General features: G+C 40.8%; 1 protein-coding gene across 6 annotated transcripts in view; it reads left to right on the forward strand.

Annotated features, from left to right (window-relative positions):
- PLEKHM3 (pleckstrin homology domain containing M3) overlaps window positions 1–22,991 on the forward strand; it is a 102,086-nt gene that overhangs the window by 60,179 nt on the left and 18,916 nt on the right. For all 6 annotated transcript variants that reach the window (XM_080600418.1, XM_080600419.1, XM_080600420.1 and 3 more), the window contains 2 exons: window positions 3,990–4,053; window positions 21,831–21,988. In XM_080600418.1, coding sequence (XP_080456544.1) covers window positions 3,990–4,053; window positions 21,831–21,988 — 222 coding nt within the window. The remainder of the gene's footprint in view (window positions 1–3,989; window positions 4,054–21,830; window positions 21,989–22,991) is intronic.

Consider the following 22,991-nt stretch of genomic DNA (forward strand, 5'->3'; position numbering starts at 1 on the left):
TTATGGGAGTTGGCAAAGCTAAAGGGCTGGTTAGCATTGAACTTAGTTTGTTCACTGCAGACTTAAATCTGACTGGTAGCCAGCGTTTACAGCACAGCAGTCGTGTGACTCACAACTGTTCTGTTTTGCATCAATGATGAAACTGGGCTGGGAGTTTCCAGACCTCGTGAAAGCTTAGGAGGTGCTTTTAGTGGGACGTGTGCTCGATACCATTTGCCTCTCAGGGGTCACAGGTCACATTCTGAAGCATCACAAGTTTGAGTTTTTATTGTGATGAGTCCTAACATCTTGCATTTGACCTCTGCCTAACTCACTCCAGTTTTTTTCTGTGCTTTAAAATTTGACTGAAAGGACACTGCTTATTGAATGCTTCTAATTGACCAACTTAAAAAAAAATCCAGTTCCTTATAGAGCATCAATCAAAAGATTTACAAAACTGACATCTTTTATTTTGCTTTTAAATGACTTATCAGAGGTTTCCCATTTGGTGTTTGTAAAGGACCTTTATATCAAGGGGAAAACTCAGAGCACCAAATGCAAGCACATGTTTTAGTCTTTTTGGATAAAGGCCTTAAATTAATGCTAGCATGTTCAAAGCTCCTTCTCATGCAAAAAGTAAAGATATATTTTCTAGTGATTTGTTTATAAGTGTAGTTATCCCAGCCTGCTCGCAGTCTATGTTAATTTTTTTAGATAAAAAAGTGTTTTTAAGTTGATATGATTGCCATGTAGTACTTTGTCCAGATGCTAATGCAGTAGCACAGTGGTTGTGAGAACCCTGTCTCACCTGCTGTGCTCTGTCTTTGGTTTCCTATGGCCAGTTTCAATCGCTATTGGCAGAGGGTGGAGATGGTAAAGACTTCAAGTTCCTACCAGCTGCATAAGAAAAGGTGTCTTGAGTCAAGAAGCAAGAGACATTGAATTATTCCTGTGTGCCCCTACTGAAAAATATTTTATATACACCATCACTGCAGTAGTTTCAGAAAACCTGTATGGACAGGCAAGGCAGTAGAAACCAGGTGGTGTTCATTTTCTTGTTCACTGGACTGCTTAGTCTGCATGGATTTCCTGCCCCAACTGATTTACTTCTGGTTTATAGTGTGCTTTTTTTTTTTTTTTTTTTTTAATATATATGCATTTGAGCCTGATATGCTGGTGCCTTTTGTGCTCTTGTTCCCCACCCACTAGAGGCTGATAACACTGGTGATAAGCAGATCCATTTTGGGAAGGTGGCTTCGCGAGTTCTGCACAGGGACTAGTCCAGTTGCTTCATAACAAATTTTGCAAACGCTGGTATTGATGCAAGTTCTAGCTGCTCAGCTGTTTTTCTGTGGCCCACCACAACCAAAGAATTGTAATTTTTGAGTCAATAAAAGGACTGCAAATCTGAAGCCCCATCAGCCTTACTTACTGAGGGTCTTTTCATGCCTCAGTTTCCATAGCAATGCAAATAGGTGCTCCTCTCACTGGAGTGCCATCCGTCCGTGCGTGTACCTGTGCCTTACATAAGACTGGGAAGGCGGTGTCGACTTCTTTTCCTGGAAATAGATTTAGAAGGGAGGAGGAATATTGGATGCTGGGTCTGCAGAACTGCTACTGCAAGCTAACATGTTTCAGGGCCAGAGGGGTGGATACAGGGAGAGCAAGACTCACCAGGGCCTGTGCTGGCTGAGACCTCCCTGACAAAGGTGGGTTTGCTCTTCATCGGCACACTTTTTAGGAGTTAGAACTTGCAGGAAATAAAATGCAGTCCTTGAAGGCAAGGGAACGTGATATTAGTCATTGATATTAGTCATTTACAGTTTCTGCCTTATAGGCTATTCAGGCTACAGACTTTCTGTAGCCTGAAAAAGGAAATCTTTCATTAGCTAATTATTTTCCTTAATAGTGCTGTAAGGGCGTCAGCAAATAATAGAGTTCCTGGCAAAGCTACCATGCTGTTTAGTGCCTGCCTGTGTGATCAGGGGAGAATGATGGGGAAATTTTAATGAGAGAAATTCTATCAGAGCTGAAAAATGCTAATAGCTTCAAAATGCTGTTCAGAGTTGACTCCTTAGCAATCAATTTTAATAATTTTCTATGTGCAAATGAGGAAGCTCAATGTCACATGTTGTCTGATACCTGGATTTTGACTGTTTTCTAGCCGTCTTTGACATTGTGCCAAATGCATTATGAAGGCGTGATGCAGCAGAGCCAATGCAACGCAATCATCTTTAATGGAGCAATGGCATAGCGTACAGAACTGAAGGGGGAAAATCCAGTATCCCAGTGAGACTACAGCTGAGAATTGGGTGGGTAGGGCAGATGTGCTTGGTGAGTCAGAAGGAGCAAGGGCATAGTTGCTCCAGAAGATTGCCATGAAATTGGCAGTACCCAGTTGTCAGTGCCTTGCTTGCAGGACTCTTCCTCTCCCAGCCTGATAAAGCTTAGTTTTTTTTCAAAAGTACAAAAAGGAGGATGGGGCTTCACGCCACTCACTTTAACAGCAGCGAAAAGTCCCTCCGAGACAACTTTGAAAGCATCAGCTTAAAGTAGTTAAGAAAACTGCTAAGAGCAGAACGAACCAGATTGTTTCCATTATTTCTTAGATTCAGTGATTTGTTAATGATTGCAGTTGATATTATTGGCCCTGCTGATTGGTGGTTTAGCTAACTAATGTTGTCCCAGCTTCTAAAATTTTTGAGTTCCTCTGTAGTTTCTTATTAATCTTATATTATCATCATGTCAGTTCATATCAACCTTTCAGTATCGTGAGGTGTTTTTGTACCTGTCCAGTAGTCTGTCTTTTCATTCAGTTCTACCTTTACAAACTGATCTTTGTCAAAGCTTTGTTCATATGTTTAGTAAGATCATGAATTTTGTTTCTGTTTTACCTTGAAACTGCATGATGGTAACATAGAAACTGAGTTCACAGTTTCTTCTCTAAGCAACATGTATTGTAAAATAGTTGCTCATCATCTTTACACATACTTGGTTGTGTTTGTTTGTTTGTTTTTTCCCCAGGACTGATGTGATTCTCTTCTCTGTAGGATACCAGAGCATGGTGTTAAGTTTGTTCTATGCAGATGGAAAAAAAAAACTACAACAACAACAAAAAAAAAAAACACCACAAAAAAAACCTGTTTGGCTGGTTGTGTTTCTGTGTGTTTACACAAAGATAGACATTTTAGTTAGATGCACTTTCTCTCTTCCCAGTATCTTTATGGCAGATGCATAGGTTTTCATAAACTTTTCTTGCTAATATCCATTTAACTTTACAAAGTCCATTTTTCTCTGTAACTTTACTTTAACCCTGTTGTTAATTGTACTGCAAGTCACCCTAAGGGCATCTCTTCTCTATTCCAGTTTCCATAATTTAGCTTTACAGCACAGGTCCGTCAGAAGATATTGGTGTTGCCTGAAACTGTTTTTTGTCACATAAGTCATTGTAAAGTCAATACCAATACAGATTTTCTGTATGCAAAATGGCATTGATATCGGTAAACTTGATATTGGACTAAAATTATCTGCACTTACATGTTTCCTAATATGTTTATTTCAGTTTTAAAAAAAAACCAAAACACAAAACAGAAATTGCACTTGAAGTTGAGTTACAGCTTTCTAAGAGGCCAGGAATCTTTGGCTAAAACCCATCAGAAATATTTATAATGTGTACCCTGAATTACTTGTAATTACTGGGTTAATTCTTTAAAAGAAACACCTTCTGTGCTCTGGATGACCTTTTGACAACTGGAAATCTTGTGGTACGTGCTTACCTACAGTTGCCCCTGCATGGCATAAATTTTCATTGTGGAACTTGTGGAGTTGTGTCCTTCAGGAATGTTGAAAAGTTGCTGATGCTTACAGAGGAATGTAATTCCAGTTTCTGACAAGCTCCTTCTCTAATATTGTTCTGCAGTCTTTTGGGAAGAGAGGAAACCTTTTGACTTTCCAATTCAAAAAGCCATCCTTTGGAAGCATGTCAATGCATCCATTCTTCTCTTTTTCAGGATCTTTCCCAGAGAGTATCTTCTCCAGCAAATCCATCTTTATTCTCTGGCAGACCTCCAGCAGGTAAGTTTCTTCAACTAATTCTACTTTTCTCTTACTAAAGATCTTCAATGCTAACTGTACATTCCTCCTTCTAGCTAACCAAAACGCAAGTAGCCTTACTTCCAAGCCACCTCTGGTTTATGGTTTGGTATAAAAATGGGTTAATGGGGCCATCACTTAGTGTTGAAAGAGTAAAAACCTAGAGCTGCAATGTTGAAATGGGGCTGGAAAGAGCTTGTGAAAGAAAACTGTAGGCTGCAAAGAGAACTTTGCTGGGAGAAATGTTTATCTGAGCAGTGAAGGCTTGTCTAAGGCTCGACCTTAGACAAGTAGTGACAAGTAGTATTTACTTTTTTGCTTGAAAGAGTTGTTCTTCAGGAATTTGGGTTTGTACAGTCCCTGGTGCAACATGCTTATTTACTAAGTCTGTTAGGCATCAGCACAATACAAAAACAAAAAAATTAAAAACCTCTACAAGCATGCTACACAAAGTTATACCACACAATGTTGGTGTGACAGACATGGCCATGGAAGAGAGAGTGTGCGAGCAAAAACGTCTCTTTGTGTTGGTGTTGATTGAGCTAAGTGAACAACTTGCAATGTGTCTGCCTGAACAGCAGAGTTTTATCGCATACAAGATTAAACAAGAAGAATTTGGCAAAAAGAGATGAAAAGAAAGGAAAGGGAATTCAGGGCGAACGTGCTGTAGTACTTAGATGCACAACGAAGGAAGCAAGGAGGTAAGATGTGCTAGCTGACCTAGGCACCATCTGTGTTCATGCTCTCATGCCATTATCTATGATAAGTAAAACACTATTTTAAGCTTCTTCCACTGATGTTTTCCTTGTCCAACCATGCCTTTTCTGCAGGGTGTAGCAGGCAGCATAGTCAGTTCAGGATGTTCAGTTGACACCTTAAGGTGAGGTAGTTCAGATTTCCCTCAGAGCTGGAAGCTACAGAACCACAGGAAAAAAAATGGCTTTTGTTGGCTAGTGAAGTGACAGAATGGAAATGATTCCATATATAGAATAAAAAGGCCAGATATCTGAGGTCTAAAACAGTTTCCACATCTTTTCAGCATGTTCTGCTATCTCATCTCTAATAATCAAGCCATGAAATAGCAAGCTACTTAACTCAGGAGCTGCAGTCTCCCTGGTGGGCCTGTCTCTTAGCCCCTAGTGCTTTGTAAGCTGCATAATCAGTTCCTAACATTGGTAGTAGATGTTTCAGAAGCAATCAGCAGCTTATCAAGCACTCTGTGGGAGGGAAGAAGGGAGGGTAGAAGTCACAATTCATCCATTGATTTAGCAGTTCCATTTAGCATGTTTCTTTGTGTTTGTGTGTTTGCAAGACACCTTCTCTTCCCCTGAGGGCCCCAGCCCCAAATTTATCATATTTAGAGGCAGTATAATTCGATTACCATTTCTGCTGGGGTTGGTTAAATTGGATTTACCTTTTAATCTAGCCATATCCTTGTTGTCAGCCTAGGGAGGGTTTTCCACATTTCAGAGGCTCCAAGTTTGAGATTGGATTGCCTGTTTTTGTCAAAGTGTAACCAGATTGGAAGTGGCGGGAGGGCCCTGGTAAGAAAATGTATCCGACAGCTAGAGAAACACTAGCTCCCTTAAAAGGCACGGCCATCTCCCCAGTTCGCTGGGTACCACTGCTTTCTCCTGATTGCTCATCATTTTCCACTGACCTGCAGTTTGGGTGTTTTTTTTAATCCTGAAAGTTTCCCCTCCTTTTGATTCCTCTACTGCCTATTTCTTCGTATCCATGGGCTGCTTTTGCACTGTATCCTGCTGTCATGTATATTGTGTGTGTTTGGGGAATTAACTAAAAGGTTTTATTAAAGATTAATGGAAAGATAAGGCATGGTGAGTGAATTAGAAAAGCAGAGAGGGGTAATCTGCAGATATAAGCAACCTTTACCCTGGTTAGTCAAAGCTCAATTCTGATTGGTTTCCAAGCCAAGTGCTCTTTAAAGATCCTGGAAAACAAGGAATCATTTTCTACCAAGCAACTGGATTTTAGAAATGTTCTATAAATGTCTCTTCTCAGGTGAAAAAAAAATGTTGAAATGCCTGTTTGCCACAAGATGAAGCAGCGTACAATACTATTGTAAAAGGAAATCCAGTTTAAACCTCTTTCCAAGCTCAACAGATCTCCATGCCTAGACCTTATGGGTGTGGCTGAACACATATTTGAGGTATCTGATGATCTAGGGATGGTTGTCACTTGGATCAATTTGGAGAGGGCTCTGTTGGAGAAGACCTTCACTGGGGTTCAAAGCAAAGGGGGGAAAATTAGACAAAATGTCGTTAGTTGTGGAAACTTGCTAAACTCTTAGTGAGAAGGTACTTTTCCTAATAGTGCTCACGTGAGTAATCTGTCCTGCATCACCACTGAGCCTTCCATTAAAATGGTGTTGCTTCTCTGTTAGCCAGTTTATCCAGAGCTATTCCAATCAACTAAAGCTTTAAGAAATACGACCTCTACTTGTTAGGAAGCAAGTATTCACTCTTGAAATTACTGTTTTAAGCATACATTGTACACTGGAAAAAACAATTCCTCTTACTTATGTGCTGTATAGTCCCTGATGATACAGTCAAAGTCAAGGGTAGCATCACCATGAACTTAGTGGAGGTGTGAACTTGTTCTCTGCTGCTATTACTAATGTCCACTGTGGACATGTGGACACAGGTCATGCAAGTTGGAGTTCAAAAGTATCTATTAATTTTCTGTGACTGTGGAGCTGCTTTTGGTGAGACTAACAGCTTTTATGCTGGTAAACATTGGTTTGTACAGAAGCTGACTCAGACAAGAATCTTGCATTTTGTAGGAAAAATATTCTTGCTACTTAACTTGATTCTAGATTAATTGGAGCTTTACAAGTAACAGACTTGAAGTGGCTATTGTGACAAGCTTGAAATTTAGGTGCTTAATCCACACAGAATAATTAATATCTTGCCTGGATTTTATGTTAAATAGCAATTTATACAAGTGTGCAAAGATTAATGCAGTGATGTTCTTTACTGTAGAAACACTCTTAGTTATGGAAATTATTTCATCCTTGTTGCACTACCTTGAAAAGATACGGTAAAATAAAAATGATCAATGTAACAGCAAAAATGACTGGATGTCAAGGATGGGAATGTTGAGTGAGAAAGGAGATTTAAAAAGATGACAGTCTGAAGATTTGTTTATATGCCAACACTCAGGAAAAAGTGCTCGAAAAGACAAAATACGGGAATTTTAAATAATGAGTTGAACTATATTGAACTGCTGTAAATACTGTTATTCAAAATATAAGTGTTTTTTCTTTGGTTTATGTCCATTTACTTTGGAAGCAACGTGAGCTAAATTGTATTAAAGCCATTTTCATTCTGAATTTTTATATCCTTACAGGGATGTAATGAAATGGATTTAATTTATCCATTTTTACATTGTAGATAATAATCCATTAACATTTAATTAAAGCATCCATTTAATTCAGATCAACTTTCCCGACTATCTACCTGTAGATGAACCTACAGACAGCGTGCAGAACCATGGAGAGAAAGGATAAACAGGACAGCCCCATTCTCACAGTGCGATAGCACAGGTCACATAGAGAATGTGAGATACACATAAAAATCCTTATTGGAAATGCTTCTTTGAGGAACACACAGTGAACATGATGAACTTAATGCCACAGTAATATTACTGAGGCCAGAAGTTTATCATATTTGAGAGGATTAAGTATCCATAATGAGAATGTCCACAGTTACACTACACAAAATAAAGAGATTATAAGGTTTCAGAATAGACACATTACTTACTGAGGGGATTAGGGAGATGTCTTCCCTGTTGACAGACAGATCAATGATTTCGTCTTCCTCTAACATATTTAGTACTGATTACAGCATCTGATAGGATTTTTGACTACATGAAAAATTGGTTTAACAGAAGCATTCCCAATTTGAAAATCTTAATTTACACATGTAGTGTTCCCTAAAAAAAATGGGGGAAAGAAGAATAAACTTCAAGTGAAGCATAAGTTGCACCTAATTTGAGCCTGTTATATTGTTAGACCAGGATTAGGAAGCCTTAGAAAAACAAAGAAGTGGTTAGGGCGGCTTCACTTTTTCAAGCTTTTAACCTGTCTTGTACTTTTTTCATACCTCCTTTTCTAGTGGCAAATATGTGTTTTACATGTATTTTCCTAGGCTGAGATGGAGGCAATTGGAGATGATATTTCTAGCATTTTTGCAGGTGCAAAAAACTTTTGCAGGTGCAAAAAGTTCAGGTTGATTTAGACAACTTGTTTCATGAGCCCCATCAATATCAAAGACTGCAAAGAGATATGGGAATTTTTTGCTCTTGACTTCCTGGGTGGGTTTTTTTTTTTTTTTTCAGAATTAAAACTTGTTTTCTGATCACTTGGTCCTTGTACCATTACTCGGAAATGCTTGGCTTTGATTTATAACATACTGCATGATGACTTCCAGATCCATCAGTGGTGTTGTCCTTGCTCAGCAATATCCTTTTCTTTACCCATAAAAACACTCCCCCACGTAGATATGCAAACTGCACGATCCTCATTTGATGCGAGGTGCTGCTGGCATTATAATTGGCTTTCTAACTTCCTCCTCTCTTTACTTTCTCATATGAGCACTGAGGTATAAAAGAATCAGAGACCTTTCTCAATGGACTCCGAATGATACTAACTCTCACTGAGGATGTGAGTTCATCACAGAGTACTGTGCTAGGACATATATTCTAAAAAAAAATATCTCACTGTTTGTTAGCTTGTTAGGAGCCAGGTCTGTGCTACAAACTTCTGGTAACGCAGCAGTGTCTGTCAGGGAAGTGATGGGATGTGGCATCTAACCCACGTGCCTGTGCTGGTGAAAGCCAGTGGTGTGCATGTGGCTATATTGACTGGCAAAGCTGGGTTTTGGCTAAAATACTTTGGACTTGGTCTAATGTTAGAAGTGTTACTGGCATAGGTGCGTGACAAAAAAAAACAACCCGCACTCTTAATGGATATAGCTGTACCTATACAAGCATTAGTGCAAACTCAGTTACATAAATAAGAAAGTGTCTTGGTGGCATCATTTGTTTCATTCAGTGAATCAATATAAGCTGTATCAGCTTAAACATTTATTTACCAAAGAGGTTTACCCATGTAGCTGTACTAGCAGATCCTTTTAAGTTTAGACAAGCCCTTATTTTGCTTGAGGGGCAGGAGGTGGCAGATGAGAAGGAGAATTAGAGTTTTGGCAGGCCTGGCTGTGAAATCCTGCTGAGATGGCTGAAAATTTGTCTGTCACAATTTTCTGCAGGAGTTCACTGAGCTCAGCAAGGGCAGCAAAATGCAAGGCACCTCTTTGTCATAGCTGCCACAGTTCACCATCCAGCATGGTAGTGAAAACATTGATTTACATCTCCAGCCTCCCAGGCAAGCTGTTGACACGGTCATGTGGGACAGGTGCGAGTCCTGAGATGCGTTACTACCAGTATTCAGCTGACCACAGGTTGGGACGAAGACAATCCTCAAAGTAGAACTGGTTTAAAGCAGTGATGGGTTTTAATTGATGTGTCAGGTACAGCCCCTGCTCTTAAATATTTGCTTGCGTGGAGACAGAGACAGGTGTTCGTGTGGGGAGGTGAGAAACATACGCATTGGTAAAGTTCATCTGCACATCAGTCCAGTTCTCAACCTAAGGCACAGGAGATCTGGACTCTCTTTGCAGTTCTCCTGCAGGCTTTCTCAGAGACAGAGGACAAGTCATTTGTAATGGGACTAAGGTAAAATGGGTCCCACTTTACTATGTGTATGTTTAAAACAGTCATCCAGGACATGATAAAAGTCAAAGTAAGGAAAACAGCATTTTGGAGGGATAGTCCATCTCACCTATTTTAAGTGTATTTTAGGAGGGAAGCAGCCTGCTTCTCTGTTGCAAGTGAAGGGGGCTGGGGGTGACCAGTCAGCTCAGATTTAAGTCTTAGAGTCAGGTGTTGGCGTTACAGCAAATGCGTTATGCAGTTTAAATGTGTGAAGGTTGTGAGGCTCTTAGTTCTGTGCAAATGGATGCATCTTGGACCCCCCTGTGGCAGGGGGATTGGAACTAGATGATCTTTAAGGTCCTTTCCAACCCAGGCCGTTCTATGATGGGACCATAACAGCATAATGTTAGTAGCCATCTTTATATCCTTTTGTTAAGACCTGTGTATTTACGACTGTGGTAGTTGCATTAGCAGAAAACTATGAAAATAATTTTGGGATGGGAAAAGATACACAACATGTATTTTCATAAACATTAAAAGGTCTGATACCAAAAGAGCAATTAAACAGTTTGTATACTTTGCTGTGGCTCGTTTATCACTCATTTCTGTCACTCCCTGGAGTATGCTAGCACTGAGATGTCTTTCAGCAGAACAGGAAACTCTTCAGGTTAGCTGATATTCCAGGTGTGTGTACAATTCCCCAAACTGCTGACAGCTCAGCTTACATAGTGGTAATGGCAAGGATTTTACTGGCGTTTCCTTTTTACCACAGCTCTGCTGGGGAAAGGAGTTGTTGTCATTGAGAATGGCTCATGGTCATGTGGAGAGCATGGCAGAGCCGGCCAGGAGTGTTTTGGCAGGTGGCAGCCAGGAAGACAAGTTCATCTGAGTTCAATTAGATGTGTTAAAGTCTTGGAGGAGAAGTGTGGAGATACAGCAAGTTTGTTAATAAATGCTTTTAACAGCAGGACAGGGTTTGCATCTGCTCGAAACCAGAGTTTTCAACAGGCCTTATTAAATACATGTGGTGCTTTTCCACATGAATATGAAACCTGGGCCACTTCTGGTGGGTGTAGCTTTCTAGCGTGAAACTGTTTAAAACAGCTCAGCAGTGGTGCCAGTGGGTCACAAGAGCTTCTGAGATCTGCAGAGATCTTCTAAAGTTTTTGAGCCCCATAAATTAATATTGCTACTATATTCAGTAGTAATATAAGCTACTCCTTTTCTACTACTTTGTGCTAACCATGATTCTTTTTTTGTTGTTGCTGTTGTGCATCATGAAAGGCCGAGAACTGGAGATTAGGGTTAGCTGTGTGAAAAGTTGGGCTCTAACCTCATTGCTGCGCTTCCCATACAATGTCTGTTCAGGAGAGGCAGCTGGCCATGTCCCAGGACTTAACATCCCAAGGAACAGAATTTCCCAAAGAAACAAAATACTGTCTCAGGATTACCTGCTTGGATGAAAAAAGGGTTAAAAAAATCTAAATATACTTTGTACTCACAGAGTTTTTTCAGAGTAACCCTAGCCATTTTCCTGGTATGTTGCTTTCTTGCTCTAAAGCCCTCAGCGGACTCCTCCTTAAAATGCACTGATCCAGTCCTGTGCAAGGCAGAAGCGTTTCTACCTTTGTGATGTCACTCATGAAATAATGTCTTACTCAGTAGGCATGTAGATTAAGTTAATGTCTCAGCATGCAATTGCCTGCTTAGTCTTAAAACAGAGAGAGAGAGAGAGAGAGAGAGAGAAAGGAGTACATACACTCTCTGCCTGAATGCATATTTACTTGTGTGAGTATACAGAGTCACATACAGTTTTTAAGCTGAGGAAAGTGCTTTCTGTTCTCTACCAGCCAAATTCCTGCTACTCTTTCAACCTTGTTTGATTAAAATAGCCTTTAACCTTTGCTTGAATACCTGTTTCTTAAAACAACCTATAATTCATCCCTGCGACAAGATTAGGAGAACTCAGGGTGTGACACAATTGACATGTAGCTGCCTGGAAACCTTGGGGGAAGGAGAAAGGAGGGAAGAGGACTAAAATGCCAGGAGTGCAAAGGCAGAATCTGCAGGGCCAAAGTCTCTTTACAGGGCTGGTTGTAGAGCTGACATCAGTGATTTTCCAGTGTGTTGCTTATACTGAGACAATTCTATCTTTCCCACTTGTGTCAGCTTGAACCGAGAGACCCACTGAATTTTCAGGCTTTTCTTCCTTTCCATGAGAGGAGTCGGGGAGCGCTTGGAGAGACCTTGTTATCCTCTCTGCCTCCTGCTATAAATTCACTTGGACTGAAGGATAAACCCTGAACATATACCCAGTTTGTTCTCCCCCCCCCAGCCAATGTAAATCCGTCTTTGCTTGTACCCTGTCTCTAGATGTGCTTGCCAGAGATTAACAGCATTTGCTCTTGAATTTGTTATTATTTTCCTCTTGAGCCTCTAAGAGTTACAGTGGCTTACTTGTGGAATATCACTTTAATGCAAAATTAAAGTGCAGCATTTCAAGTGTTCCCTTTTGGAAGGACCGTGAATAGCAAATGGCTCTGCCCTCAGTGTGGACTGCCAGTGCAGGGAGGTCAAAAAGAGACAGTGATTTCTGTTTATTCACATTCTCACTCATTTCTGCTGTGGTTTGATTTGTTTGGGTTTTGTTTTTTGTTTTTTTTCCTCGCAGTGTTTATCCCCAGGTTTCCTTTCGGGATGTTCTCTGCCCTGTGTGGGCGATGAGTTAGCACGGCACAATACGTGGCTGCGCAATGTCACTTTGTCTGTGTCAAGGCCAGCAATGGCAAAATGGCAGCATGTGTGTCAGAGCCAGCACCACGGGTGTCAGCAGCTGGCAAACAGAGTCCCTGGCCTCACCTGCTCCCATCCACCTTGCTACCACTTGTACCACTGGCTGAACAGGCCCTTGGGACAGCCAGGGATCTGCAAAGGTTGCAAAGGGAAAAGAAAAGGTAGGGTGGAATCACCCTTACTGTTGGGAGCTGGGGTTGTGGCCCTTAGCATGGCCATAACGAAAGAAGATGTGCTTTCAGTTAGCCCAGATCAGTCAAGCTGCGTCTGTTCTCAACCAAAGCACCGTGTTTCCCCTCCCCATGCAGCTGGCCAGCCCCTGTTGTGTTCAGCACAAACACAAGCAGGGCCTAAGTACAGAGCTGTGGTCTCCTAAGTTATTGTTGTGTTTTGTTTTTATTTCTTTTACAGCAGCATGTAGTGACTCTGGTGTATGTGCACACAAATATTAAGAAATCATTCTTCCCTTAAGTCACCTGCAATTTAAATAAACAAGGCAAACAATCCGAAAGAGGTGGCTGGAAGTCAGAGTGGAGCAAGGAAAGCTGATCAGACCAGTATATTGCATAAAAGATGGGGCAGAGCTGAGATCTGATAACTGCCTCTCTGGGGCTTTTACCTCATGGTCATCCTTCCTCCTTCCGTTTCCCTTTCCTCTGAACTGAAGATTAATTGTGCATTGAAATTGTAACAAGAATTCACAGAGTTAAGAATCTGGTGAACGGAAGGGAAAAAATCCTCAAGGAAATGAACAGTCCAGGAGCATTGTCTGTTCTCTAGATGTAAATGACTAGGAACTTCCCAGCCAGGGAATGTGTTTTCCCTTTCTCCGCTCTGCAGTTTGTATTATCCTTAGCTAAGCATATTTTAGCGCTTGTCTCCAAGTCAATGTTTTCACGCCAGAAATTCTGACCCTGCTGAAATCCGTCACAGGGTGGAGATTCCATTTTACCCTTTGCATTTTAATGCCCGATCTCCACGTGTAAAATACCTGCCTGTTCTGCAATTAGCAGATAGATTAGGTAACTGTTGTAGCCTTCCTGCACCCTGTTCTGCTTGTGCTCTTCCACACGTGCAACAGAGATTACTTGTGAGAGAAGTGACTTCGGCAGAAAATGCTTTGTGAAACGTATTGCACAACGTAAGGATAGGAGATGGAGCGTGAAACAAAGTTGACTGCAGCAAAAGAGATCTGAGGGGTATTAGGAAAAGCTTTCCAGCTGTTGTGAGTACTGGAGAGTTGGGGGATCCTTGTGGTGAGAAGTTTTTAAGCAAGTCTGTCAGTTGGTTGGGCTGTAGGCTGAGGGTTAAACTGGAGGTTTCTTGAGGTGTTTTATCCAGCCTTATTTTCTTAAATCATTAATAGTTCTTTCAAAATAATACTTCTCATCTGTCCTGGAGGTGAAGAAAGATTCCTGGGTGTTTGGTCTTCCTCCACAAAACTCCCATCACTGGAACTTGGAGGGTGGTGGGCACAGTGCTGAAGCTAAGCCAGCCTGTTCAGAAGATTTTTTTTTTCCTTTTCATTCAGTGCAGGAAGTACATTCTCTGTGATACTCCAAAGTCCAGGCATAGCTGAAGCTTACCTCTGAGCTTGTTAGTGATTGGCTTGGCTTGATTCAAACCAGCTGTTTCTAGAGCATTAGAAAGAAAACTACCAGGAGGAGGCAGAAACCTTGAATTCAGAAGACGGTGAAAAGATGTGTACTGTTGTTGACTGCTCCTTCAGATAGCTTCCTTCTTCCCGGCATGTTTGTGACACTAATCCCAGTAGTTAAAAGGACTTTCTGACCCCTCCATGTATGTAACTGGGGGTGGTGAATGAACTTCATGTCTACCACCCCTTCTGTTTTCTCAGTGCCTCTTGGACTTTTCATGTCTCTCCTGAGTTGCGTAAGTGCCTCCTAGCAAATTTTGTCTGTATCTCAGACAGAGGCAAGTGTGTCTGGCCTTGGGAAATAATCATAAATTTTATTCTGTCAGGAAGAGAGGCTGGGACAATCCAGTTGAGATTTGAACCTATAGTTCAAGGTGTTCTAGGGATTTCATATCGCTTAACCCATCCCCTCCAGGCATCACTTGTGTCTGACATGTAAATCAGACTGGAGGAAGAAGTGGAACGGATCGCTGGAGCTCCAGAGGAGGGTTATAAGGCAAACCTGTGTCTTTAAAGAGAGGGCCTTCCAATAAATCTTATCTGCAGAGAAATACACCAGCCTCTACATAAGTAGTTAATGTTACTGCTTCAGCGTAGGCTTATAAAGCAGCTTTATCACCTCTATGACAATAATGATTAACGAGCTGATTTACAAGGGTGGGGTCACAAAGCCCTATGGCAAATTTAGCTTGTCTCACAGTGGCAGTGAGATCCGAGTTTTACAGTGTTTTCACCACTTTACCTGGAATACTTAACCCTGGTAGAAGGACTCTTTAAGCAGCACAGTAGCAGCAGATACTCTTGTATAAGAATAATAGCCAGGGTTTCCTCCTGTGCTTCTTGTACACTGGAAAACTACAGGTCCAGTTCTGAGAGTTTAGGAGAGTTGGGGGCATTTCCACTTCCCTTTTCAGTGCTTACTCCCTGACCACTTAGCCACAGTGAAGTGACTATGTTCCTAGACATGCTGTGACATGTTGTCTGATCCTTGTGTCCAAGCTCACAGAATATTACAGATGTGTGGTTTCCCTTCTTTCTCAAACACTGTAGAAATCCTTTGTTAAAATATCCTGTACTTGTTGATTCCACATTAACTTGGATATTAACAAAAGTTTTGTTTTCTTTTTAACAATGTACGATTTTAATTTCATTATCATATGTTGGAAATTACTTAGACTAAAAAAATAAAACAGTTACTTTAATCCAGAAACTCTTGATGTGGTCTAATGTACCATAACACTTCAGAATTTGGACTTCTTGGCCTTGGTAGTGTTACATACCAAGCACAACAGTATATCTGAAAGCTCAGCAAGCTATATCCCCTTTACCACCTGTCTTGACAATCCTTATGTAAGTGATTGAAGATTCCTATGATCTCTGTGCTGTGTAAGCATTCACTGCATTTTTTTTTTAAAGTAGTTAGTAGATAAATGCACAGATAGGGTAGGAGGTTTGATGACCCTTGCAGAAATGCACAATATACAGGCTCCTGCAGGGATGGAGGTCTTCCTCCTTACCTGTTACTTCTTAGCTAGCATAGCTGAAAGGTGCCCTGCCCTCAAAGCAAACACATACTTCCCTGAGAAATGTCTGAAAACTGTACTGTTTTTTTCTCTCCTGTCCGGAAAGTTTATCACATGTCTGATAGATTTCAGTGACGATTTATGCGGTGATGATGCAAGAGTTGGGTATTTCTATGGTCCTGGACTAGTAAGTGGGCAGAAGGCTATGCTATGGAGGCATTACTTGAAGCGATTAAGCGATTTAAGCTTAGAGATGACTGATTTTTCTTTGTTCTTTTTCTTTCTTCTCTCCCCCCCACCTCTAGTTCCCCTTAAAGCCTTGTAATATTACCTCTTTGGGAATAAAACAGTCTGACTTTGGAGGGGACTTCCATCTTTATCTCACCTAATCCGTGTTTGATTGCTTTCCTGTGACACCCAGTCAGAGGCTGCTATTACGTCTTTTCTAATTTGAATAACTGTCACTCATGGAGTAGAACAAACTCTTACAAATAATTTTGCAATAGACCTTTTTCAGTGTATTTTTTATCTTGTTCTGTTTTCCAAAGTTCAAAAACTGCAAGTTTAGTTTGCCATCTTTCTGAGTTAGAAGGGCTCTAAACACAGATGAGATCTGCCACCGTACCATGGCCATCTACTTTTCCAGTTCGCTTTTTGACTATGAAAGCATTCATATATTGCAACATTGTGCTTTCTACATTGCTCTCCTGTGGGATTAGTTTGTGCAACCCTCCTTCATGCTGCTAAGTATGTTCTCATACAAGGGAAGACACAGTGACTTGACTTCTCTCTGCTGTGTGTAATGGGCTGTTCTTTTGGCTCCCCTCTACTGTACTGCAGGGCAGCAGGAGAGTTAAGGACAAAGCTAGGGTTTGGGGAGCAGGCGCCTCCAGAGATAGATTTCTACTGGTGTTGTGTTCATCCTGGAGAGCTTGGATGAGAGATGGGTTCAGGACAGAGCTGTAGCTCAGCATGTACTGGGGGTGAGGTAACTGCCTCTGCTCTGGTGCAGGGCAGGCTCATGTGCGCAGAAATGTGTTGTGAAGGTGGGGGACAGGGATCCTGGTGAGAGTCACCTGGGCAACACTTGCTACTCCTGAAAGTTGTCTCATTTACTTCTGGAAGGTTGTCCCATTTAGGGTGAGATATAAGTGGCAGTTGGTGTAAAAAGCAGTGCTCATTTGCTGGTTAAATTGTAAGTGCTTTGAGGGCAGGGCCCGTCTTTTATGTACACGTGGGTGTGTATTTTCATACAATTCATATCACGTGAGACAGTCGGGAGCTGCAACATGCAAAGCCACGGTGATAGCTTAGAGGCTTTTTCCAGATCCACAGAGGTGGACAGTAACTCTGATCTGAATACTGAGGCTCTTCAGAGACAGCCTGCTTTGGACCTCCAAACACAAGTAGTCTCCACCCATTGTCACCAAGCAGCAGACCAAGAAATATGACAGTTGCAGCAGTGGTAAGCTAACTGTATGAGCATGGCCCTGTGTCCAGAATACTTCTGGGATGGGTTCCTTGACCGGTTTAGGGAGGGAAAGCTGCACTGCACCCTTCATTGATTGATTGACCAGGATGCCGTCATCCTCTTTCACCCTTAATTTTGGACAATGAAACAGTTGCTTGCACTACAAAGAATTAGGATTAGAAAACAGACCTTGCTCTTCATGTGTGCTGCAGCATCTGTAGGTGGGAGAGAATCTGAACTCATCAGAATTTTAATTTGGTTTAAGCTTGATGCTCTTTTTTTTTTTTCTTTTATAGACAGGAATTTACTTTCAAGCCTTTACAGGTTCATTTTGAAGCTGCATTATGATACAGGGATAAGTCAGTGGTGAAATTTTTAGTTTCCATTCTTTTAGCGTACTCTTAATTTAGGAGGTTTTGTGCTAAATTTCCGTATTTCTTATGAAATGTGATAGACTGGTCTGCAGCTCATAGTATGTGGTTTCACAGTTTCTCTAGACTTAATGCTGTCTAGGTTGTGTAAATTCTGGAGACTTAACAGGATAACCTGCAGTTATGGGGGACTTCATTTGTGGAGCCAGCTGATTCTTGTAGCTCAAATATTGAAAGGATTTGGACACTTGCTTCTCATTAGATTAAAGGTAATTAGGTAATTTTGAGGACACAGATTCTTTCTCAATGTATCAGATAAATGGGTGATGTGGAAAAGAGATGGAATATTTCAGTGGGATTTCAGAGGTGTGGATGGCAACACATGGTGGTGGAGATAAGTAGGACATAGATCACAAAAGCTTCCTCATTTCTGCTGCTTAAGAAGCAACAGGTTTTCTAGTTTGGTAAGGTCCTTTTAACACAGTTGTCTTCCAGGTGCATAGGCACTTCCCAATGATGTGATACTTTGTTATTTTTAAGCCTTTGATTATCTAGTTGGGTTAAGTGTGGTCTTATGGAAAAAAAACCACCATCTTTTACCATTTCTCTTGATGTACTTATCTGTTAATGGGGTGCAAATACTACCAACATACCAGAGAGGAGGAAAAGAATGGATTATATACACTACTTTGTAGCCCCCACAGACTGGTACTGGCTGCAGGTTGTGAACATGAAGCTGCAATTTCAGTGCTCCATGTAACAGCTGCTGTCTTCAAAGACCAAATTCAACCACTTTTTCTCCCTCTACACCCTGGGCTAATGGACATGTTTTCCAGATCCGCTGTATACTATAGAAGAGACTTTCCCACTGCTGAACCTGCCAGCTAGGCCTGCCAGTGACTCGTGTTGCATTAAGAGTCTTCAGGTCTCAGCCTCCACCTGAGAACTGAGTTGAGTTACAGGGGGCCACTTGTGTTTTCTCCACAGTGACACAATTTATCTGAATGTGCATGAGCGCTGGACAACTGAATGTTACCTACCTCCTGCAGGTCCACAGGTCTGATTTGAGATTTGTTTGACGTGTGGCATTTAAAGCATTGCTTGTTTCCTTGGATTTAGAAGGGTTTTCTCTGTGCTCTGCTTCTGGAACAAGTTGGTTGAAATTTCAGCTACTTTCCTAAACTGAAATGTTCAGGTTAAAGCTTGGGAGTGACCCAACACTGAGAACAGATGTACACTGTAAGGAGGCTGTCGAGTCTCTGTCACTGAAAGGCGTTGGTAACAGATTTAGCTGTAAAAAATGACAGAAGTTGCTGGATCTGCCAAGACAGCCTTTTGAGGTTTTTTTTTTCCTTTTGATTTTCCTGATACCTAGCTAGCTGTAAGACACTTTTATTCTTTGTCACTTGTGTTTCCTTGAAACTCAAGACCTGATTCTAGCATCAACAGGGAGAACATCCTGGAACTCTGTCATTGTGGTTCTGGGATGTCTTAACTGACTGACATCCAGCTGTCATGAGAGTGTTTAGTCACAGGGTAAGCTTTGACACCATAGATTATGTCCCAAGCTCCCATTCCCTGAGCCATAAAATAATCACTGTGGAAGTGTTACCACAAAATTCCTCTTGGGTACAGCAAGCAGAAGTATCCCCTTTTGCTTGCTGAGATAAATGGAGATGAGGATTTTACTCTTATTAGGTAGAAAAACGAATGAGAGAAGGCTGCAAGAAAAGTTGTTTCCTGTGCACAGCCTTGAGGTCTCTGATGAAGTAAAATGACACAAAATTTGCAGATGCTAAAAATAGTGATAACATCAGTTTGATGTTGCATTTTGTCTTCCTCCTGTAATACAGTAAAATGGCCTGTAATTCACATTGCAAAATTGGCATGCATAGTTCTTTGAAGATATAATCTTCATTGTATGTCTGCAGTGGCCAGAGTTACAAGTCAACCCACTACAGTGCTATGGTGAGCCATACAAATAAATAAATAGGGATGAATAACACCATCTCCTTGGGGGCTATCAATCTGTCTTGGTTAGTTTGTGAGCTCTTCAGCACAGGAAATCTTTTGTGCCTTGTACAGACTTAAATTCACCCCTGGTGCTTAAGATGGTAATAGATTATGTTAATTTTGTACATCATATTGTATAAAATGTGTTTTTAATTCAGAGACTTAACTCTTAAGTCGTTGCTGACAGTGACATTAGTACAGATGTACAGATTTTGTTTGCAGCTGTGTCTTCAGCCTGGCATTTTAACGGAGCTTTTACAGCCTGTCAGAGGTGGTTGCTATAGCATGAAAGTGCTATGGAAAATATGTATGTATCATGGTTTACTTGTTATCATTGTATGCATATTTCATCCATTACTGCTAAATGTGTTGTCGTAGCAGTGTCAAGAGCTGGGCAACTACACTGTTCCTTTCCTCCTGTTTCCTGAACACCATCAACTTTTGTGTCTTTCCCCTAATCCTAGCTTGTTTGGTTTTCAGACCCTCTGTAGCCCTGAAGTCTGCAAGCAAAAAATTTTCTTCCTTTTCAATGAAAAACAAAACCCAGCCAAGGGGAGCTAAACTAGTGTCTGGCCATCTGGCAGAAGGTTAGAAATATCACTACCTTGAACTGTGGCTTCATTTGCAGCAGCCTCTTTGCACTGTTTATATTCTGCTTGAAGGGGATCTTCCTATACCAGGATGTAATAGGAACGTCATTTTTCCTCTAACATGAGCAGATGTCCTATCTGCAGTACTAGCAATAACACTGCCGCTTCCTGTTGTTGCAGATGCTGTTAGCAGACTAGAGCTGAAAGCAGAGGAGGCCCATTTCAGCCCATGCCATTCAGTGCCATCAAGATCAATGCTACCTATGCATTTGCTACCTATCCTTTTTTCTCTTCTTTAACAGTGGGTATCTCAGCTAGTGGACAGGACATTGCCCTGGAACACAAGTTTATTTCCTTTCTGCTTTACGTAGGGAAGGAGTGCTTCTGAAACCTCAGTTGTTCTTCTCTGCCTTGACCTTTGCTTTCTCTAGATTGGTTTACACTAAAGCCATTTACAAGCGGGATATGGAGGGAAGGGGTGCCTGAACTGAATCTGGCACACATTTAAGTGTAAATCTCCCCACTCTTAGGTTTCAGGGCACAGCCCTGTATAAACCTTCAAACAGCAATTACTACATTCTTTTTCCTTTTTTATGGGAGGTCACTATCAAATCTCATGACACATTTCTATCACTAATCTGGCAGGCTGCCATTCAGACCACAGGAAGTCCAGGAGAGAATATACACTTAGGGCCTTATTTCATCTTCATTATTCCATATACCAGCAGAATTCCTTAAAGTCTCTGAAAGTTCAATCTGAATGGAAAGTATTTTGCCTGAATAGCACCCCTTATTGAGACATTGTCACTGAATCACAAATTTAGATGAGTGTTGTGGCTGGCAGTTTAATCTATACTACATGGCAGTTTTTTCACACCAACACAGGCAGTGCTAATCACTTCTAATGGTCTATCAAGGTTGTCTGGCAGTAAGAGACTTCTTGATTTGAGAGCTGGACACTGAAGGAAAAAAACACAATTCCTATTCAAGAGTTTATCTGAGAATTTATTCACTTTGGCAATGAGGGAAATAATGTATTTTAATGGTTTTTAATGGGAAATGCAATGTTACTAAAGCAGGTAAGGCAGGATTCTGTTCATGAAAAATATGAAAAAAAAAAACAAAAACAAAAAAACCCAACACAACACAAAATACCCTGTGCTTTGTAGGAAGAAGAACAAAAACAAAACTGATTTGTGAATTTGTGCATAAAAATTACAAAGAAATGAAAACTGTAAGTGTAAGGCAGTATCCATAGTTGTTAGTTTAAATGATAATACAGATGCCCTAAACTCTTTTCCTATTTGCTCTTCTGTGCCTTAATATATGAATGTATTATTTTACTTTAAATGAACCGCAATCTTGTGTGTCACTAGGGATTTATAGAAATTGTAGGTTTTCTGTTTTTTTTTCACATTTTGATTGTTGTCAGTTCAATGGCCACTATTATCACTTGTGATTTCATGGAGCTATAACTGTTGGGAAGTTAATTTCCTGTTGTTTTAACCAGCTGTGCATAGCTGCATATCTGCATTTATATTTTTTCCGTCTTTCAGGGAGTTCTGGTAATTTTTTATGGGTTCATTCCATGTCATTTTCTCATTTCAGGTTATTGAAGGAAAGTTGGCTCCTTTCTTGGGGAAGGTGATCAAGTTTGCCACCTCTCATGTGTATAGCTGCAGTCTTTGTAGTCAAAAGGGTTTCATCTGTGAGATTTGCAACAATGGAGAAATCCTCTATCCCTTTGAGGACATTTCTACAAGCAGGTACTGTAATGAAATTAACATTTGACTCATTCAACATCTTGGTGGATTCCCAGCCTCGTGACCTCTTATTATTTAAATAACTGCAGACTGGATCTGACTAATACGTATTCCTGGGCCGCTACACTAGATTCCTGGCCCAGGGAGGCCACCATGAGCAGGCTTGGAAGTAGACCAGAGGAGCTACTTCCCAGAGTAGTTGTAAGTCTCAGAACAGCTGCTTAAAATGGGAAAAGTACCTAGTAGAATCCCATTATGTGATTTATTCAAAGTTTTTCTGAGTTTGCAAAGTGTGCTAAAATGCCAGACAGATTCTCTGGAGTGATCACGGTCATCTTTCCAGTATCTGATGTCACTTGACCCTTGATGTACTGGGACTGTATGTTGTAAAGCAATAACCATCTATTCTGAATTTTTTTCCCTATGGAATGCTATGGGTAATTCTCCATTTTCTCTGTGCATACTCCTCTGCATATGTATACAAGTTTGGTGGTTTTTTTCTTCTTTTAATGACTGTTTTTCTCACGTGGCTATGTAATAAATATATGACCAGCCCTGAGTTAAACTCAAGAACATTTATTTCTTATTATATGGAGTTCTGGGTGCCAAATCAGGGATAGGAGTTGCATGGAAAACCTAAAAGCAAAATGCAGAAAACCATAGTAGACTTGGCAACACAGCAGTGTTACTACACTTTTACCAAAATGTCTTGGATTTTGAATAAAGGGGATTTTTTTTTTTAAACTCAACAGAAAGACAGTGTATCTGACAGCACAGCATTCCTCCACAGATAAATACTTTTTGGCTGTTTCAAATATAGTCATTTTAATTTTTTCTCCAAAAAGTTCCATTGAAAGGAAAACAATTGAAGAGCCACCTTTAGAAACAATCAGGAGCAACCTGTTAAAAGACCTTCGTTAAGAATCCAATTCCCCTGTGTGTACAAAGATGTTAAAGTACAAGTAACGAAGAACTCTTCTTTGGGGTTTTTCAGCCTAACTTGGCT

Source organism: Anser brachyrhynchus (assembly GCF_964034855.1).
Source record: "Anser brachyrhynchus genome assembly, chromosome: 7".
Taxonomy (NCBI): Eukaryota; Metazoa; Chordata; class Aves; order Anseriformes; family Anatidae; genus Anser; species Anser brachyrhynchus.